Source organism: Vespa crabro, chromosome 25 (assembly GCF_910589235.1).
Source record: "Vespa crabro chromosome 25, iyVesCrab1.2, whole genome shotgun sequence".
Classification (NCBI taxonomy): Eukaryota; Metazoa; Arthropoda; class Insecta; order Hymenoptera; family Vespidae; genus Vespa; species Vespa crabro.
Window position 1 is genome coordinate 2,694,987 of NC_060979.1, and position 5,000 is coordinate 2,699,986.

The 5,000-nt window shown below is 32.1% G+C and overlaps 2 protein-coding genes across 7 annotated transcripts in view; one reads left to right on the forward strand and one right to left on the reverse strand.

Moving 5' to 3' along the window:
• Nucleotides 1–3,167, reverse strand: part of LOC124432414 (OTU domain-containing protein 7B-like) — a 4,786-nt gene extending 1,619 nt beyond the window's left edge. For 3 of the 6 annotated variants that reach the window (XM_046981377.1, XM_046981379.1, XM_046981373.1), the window contains exons 1-6: nt 2,397–2,684; nt 1,447–1,681; nt 1,072–1,336; nt 721–871; nt 218–589; nt 1–96 (exon numbers count right to left, since the gene is read on the reverse strand). The exon at nt 1–96 is cut by the window's left edge and continues 218 nt beyond it. In XM_046981377.1, coding sequence (XP_046837333.1) covers nt 1–96; nt 218–589; nt 721–871; nt 1,072–1,336; nt 1,447–1,669 — 1,107 coding nt within the window. In that variant the 5' untranslated portion in view covers nt 1,670–1,681; nt 2,397–2,684. Of the gene's footprint in view, nt 97–217; nt 590–720; nt 872–1,071; nt 1,337–1,446; nt 1,682–1,782; nt 2,290–2,396; nt 2,685–2,837 lie in introns of those variants that run through there. The other 3 variants (XM_046981374.1, XM_046981376.1, XM_046981375.1) reach the window with 3 other exon arrangements.
• Nucleotides 3,168–3,628: 461 nt separating this feature from the next.
• LOC124432416 (glucosidase 2 subunit beta) overlaps nt 3,629–5,000 on the forward strand; it is a 2,202-nt gene continuing 830 nt past the window's right edge. Inside the window, exon 1 of the mRNA XM_046981380.1 lies at nt 3,629–4,933. Within this exon, the coding sequence (XP_046837336.1) occupies nt 4,024–4,933 (910 nt within the window). The 5' untranslated portion in view covers nt 3,629–4,023. The remainder of the gene's footprint in view (nt 4,934–5,000) is intronic.

Below are 5,000 nucleotides of genomic sequence, written 5' to 3' on the forward strand. Positions count from 1 at the left end.
TGACAAGGAACCATCTGTATCGGACAACCTATCTATATCCTCCGACGTGAAATTAACATATTCACAGTCTAAATAATCTCTTATCAATATCTCCATCTATATTTGTTTATACATTTTAAAAAAAAGAAAAAAAACACAATGATTTGTAAACCTATTTAAAAAAATCACATCAACGATATATAAATGTTATAATTAAATTGATATTGTAAATTATTACCGTGCTTTGTTCGCAGGTCAATAAATCACGTGATCCATCGATCCAATCCCAATCAGGACCAGGATCAACAGCGAATAAAACTGGTAATATTTGACCAGTGTCAGGATCAACCAATGGTATACTAACACCTTCATTATTATCATCGCCAATGTCATTATGTCCATGTACGGTAACCAACGGTGAGAAATGTGCAGAATGATAAGCCAATAATAAAGGAGTTCTATGACAATTAGCAGATGATATTTCTAATGGTAAATATACACCTCCAAATGGTATTGGAGCCAATGCCACTCCTTCTGCATCTTTTAACATTGTTTCCGCGATTACTATTATAGGTCTTCTTAAAACATGTGCCAATGCCAATACGTGTACCTGAGTCAGATGATTTACAAGCTTTAAAAAAAAAACAAAACAAAAAAAAAAGAACAGAGAGAGAGAGAGAGAGAGAGAGAGAGATAAGAAATTATATTACTAAATATATAAATGTTATTATATTTTTTTACTTCTTCAAGACTTTGATAAGAAGTGGCCGTTTGATTCCTAATTATTGGTGATGCCATATCTACTATTGTTTGCCATTCTGATAACCATTCGGCTTCCGTATAAGACAAACCTGAGACAGCATTTAAACCCATCTGACGCCATTTCCATCTTCTATTATAAATTATAAAATATAATATTTTTATTAATATTTTTATTAACACATATACATACAATAAATACATGTATATATATTAGATTGGAAACTATGAATGGGGCGTTTAATGATAATAAATGATTAAACAAAAATGCCCGTTTCATAGTTTCCAACCTAACATATATATATATATATATATATATACATTTTTACATACCTAAAAAGAGCATGCCGATATTCTCCCTTGTTCAATGTATTATGCAAAGTTTCTCTCAATGTAAGTAATCGATCATGGAAACCCCACATACCAAGTGAAGCTGCATGAAGTAAACAATTGCCATCACCTGACGTTGCCAATGGCCATAGAACTCTGTTGGTACCATTTTTACTGGCGCACCACCAATTCAATCTACCTGCCGCTTCTAACGAGGACATACATCCACCTTCTATTAAATCCTTTTCCAAAAATTGACGGAACGAATCTATAAAAAAAAAAAAAAAAAAAAAAAAAAGTAAAAAAATAAAAAGGGATACAAAATGGGAATAAATTGATCGTAATGATAGAATTATGATTAATATTAATATTCAATACCTGGATATACCGATAAGTCAGGTAAAGAAAATGTAAATTCGGGCATATCCAATGATCCCAATGTCGCAAATTGGGAACGTGCATAGGAAACTATAGCGGCATTTTCTGTGGCTCTAGAAATTCCTCTTGCCAATTTTTTGCTACCTCCATTAACATTTTCCAATCCATTATTTGATGTTGTCTCTTTCTCCAAACCATCATACATGGATAAACCACCGCTCATAACACTTATTGTCTGAAATTTGAAAAATGGCAGAGAAAAAAAGAAAAAAGAAAAGAAAATGCAAAAAAAAAAAAAAAAAAAAGTTATACTCTCATTAACGTCAAACTTATTACATAATCGATTTACATCGGTCGAAATGATATTATAATCTTTTATAAGTTATACGATTATTTCAATTATTATCGTTTAAAATATAACAAAGATAAAATAAATTCACACGTAAAGCAAACTTGTTTTTTTCTTTTTCTTCTTTTTTTTTTTTTTTCAAAATGACATGACAATAAATATATTTCTAGTTCAGATGATTACAAATGTATCCACACACACACACACACACACACACACACACACACACATATATATACATATGTAAATATATGTATATATAAATTTATAAAAATAGGACAAGGTTTTGGTTGTCGGAATGCATTAATAAAAATCCAGTCATAAATGTGGTTACCATCACGTTCATCCACAAAATATATATATACGTGTATTACGTTGGCGTAACTTATTATTAAAACTAGTTATGAAAAAGGAAAACATAAATGCATTAGTAGATGACACATTCATATATATATATATAGATACATACATATATATATAAATATTTTTTGTAAGTAGTTTTAACGTCGTATATATAAATATATATGTCCAAGTTCGTAATATATATATATATATATATATATACGTAACAACGCATTTGAGTTTTCAAATTAAACCTTACTCTGTCTGCTATTTGTCTTTCTCTTTCTCTCTTTCTATCTCTCTCTTATACACACACACACACAGCAGACACACACACTTTCACGTATATTGAATTAGTGCAGCGAACCGTGATGGTTTCGACTTATTACGTAGCTTACGAACGGGCGTCCCTTAACCAAACTTTTTTCGACAATTTATTCATATTATTTTACTATGCTAATAATATCAATCGCGAGGGAAAAGAAAAATATTAATCGCGTATTTTTGAATAATGAACGTAGAGGAAAAAGGAGAGTGAGAGAGAGAGAGAGAGAAAGAGAGGAAAAGATAAAAATCAAGAAAAAAAAAAAAAAGGAAAGGTTAAGGAGAAAACAAAAGAAGGAGTGGAAAAAAAAAGATGGACGAATGGATGGATGGATGGATGGATAAACGAAGAAAATCGAGACGATTAAAATCGTACGTAAATATACCACTTCGATAGTTAAGCTTCGCGGCTACGTAGCCTACTGCACGAAATTCTGTGAAAATAGTCCTGATGTATACTGGCCGGTAATGGTGGGGAGGGATAGGCCAGGGACGTGGTGGGGAGTGAGAGAAGAGAGAAAAGAGAGGTGAATATATAAGAAGAAGGACCAACGGAAACAAGATATCGTCTGTTGGTCGCGTGCGGTAATTTTTAACTGGTCATGTGGTATATTTATCACGATAATGATACAATACATAAAATTTTATTTATCTCGATATCTAACGCGCACACCACACGCACATACACACACACACACACACATATATATATATATATATATATACATAAACTTTTATTTTACGAACGTATAAGTGTCGACGGAATTATTAATATAACCTATACAAAATAAAAAAAGAGAAATACAAAAGGAAATAAATAACAATAACCTTTAAATATATTTATATACGTACATATATATATATATATATATATATATATATGTATGTATGTATATAAATGAAAAATGAGCGTAAAAATGATTTCACTATAGATAAGCGTCCTCCGTGAGAAGATATGGAAATGAGATGAGAACGCTCGAATAAGACGCTTTAGCGTCCATCTTGATAATGAAGATGGCGTCCGCTCGGCACGCACCCTATAGCTATCTTGATAACAAAGATGTCACTCGATATAAATGTTCGACGGCCATCTTGATAATGTATAGATGGCGCTGTATATGTTAGACGATCATCTCGATAATAAAGATGGCGCTCGATACATCGATAGGCAACCATCTCGATAAGAAACAAACATGGCGCTTCGATACGTTCGTCGTCCATCTTGTATCGGGTTTCCCTTCTTATCTATATTTCTTTTCGTTCTATCTTGTGACAGGACACACGTATGAGAATATATAGAGAAATAGTTTTCTCTGTATTATGTATACGCGAATATCCATGTAAAGTCACCCTTTTGTTCACTCGTAGTGTGGTACTTTGTCCGTTGGGTTTCTCTTCGGTTAAAAAAGGAGAGAAGAAAAGTATTACTTACACTTAAGGATTTAACATAGAAATAAGAAGGGGAAAGAAAAGGAAGAAAAGAAAAAAAAAAAAAAAAAGCAAAGAAAAGAAATTGGATTAAGTGAAGTAATTCTCCCGCAAAATAGCAACAGGTATAAAGCATGCTGATGAGGATGAAAGAATATTCGTTATATTTAATTATATTGGTATGTATCAATCTATTCGATAAATTTGGCCACGTAACCGGCTCCCAGGTTTTACATATTCGTGGTATACCAGTTTCAAAAAGTACACTTTATAATCCCGAGCATGATTTCGAATGTCTCGATGGTAGCCTTTTAATACCGTTCAATTATGTCAATGATGATTATTGCGATTGCGGTGATGGTAGCGATGAACCCGGTACGTCTGCCTGTAGAAATGGTTCATTTTATTGTAAAAATTTTGGACACAAATCTATTTACGTACCATCTACATGGGTAAACGATGGTATTTGTGATTGTTGCGATGGTACCGATGAATATTCCTCTAATAAACAATGCGTTAATAATTGTCATGATCTTGGTAGAGAGGCTAGATTGGAGGCACAAAAAGCTGAAGAATTAAAGAAGGAGGGTAATAAAATACGAATGGAAATGATTGGTAAAGGTAAACAGATTAAAAGTGATACGCAGGTACATTTAATGAAATTATGGGTAGATTATGAGGAAGCTACTAGGAATAAAAAGGAAAAGGAGATATTAAAAAGTCAAGCCGAAGAGAGAGAAACATTAGCTTTGGAAAAATATAAACCGGTTGAGCCGGAACAAATTCACACCGAAGAAACTATTGAAAAAGAAGAGATTGTAAAGTCAGAAGCAATGGATTATTTTAAAATGTTAGATTCTGATGATAGTAATACGGTGACAATAGCTGAATTACAGACCAGAGTTACATTCGATAAGGATCATAATGGTGTTGTAACCGAAGAGGAAGCAATGTATTTTTTAAATAATCAAAAGGAAATATCTTTGAAAGAATTCATTGAAACAGCTTGGGGTAATATTAAACCATTTGTCATGCTTGAACAAGGTCAATCATTTTTATATCAACATTGTTATTATTTAAATAATCAAACCTTTTATTAATAATCTATTTA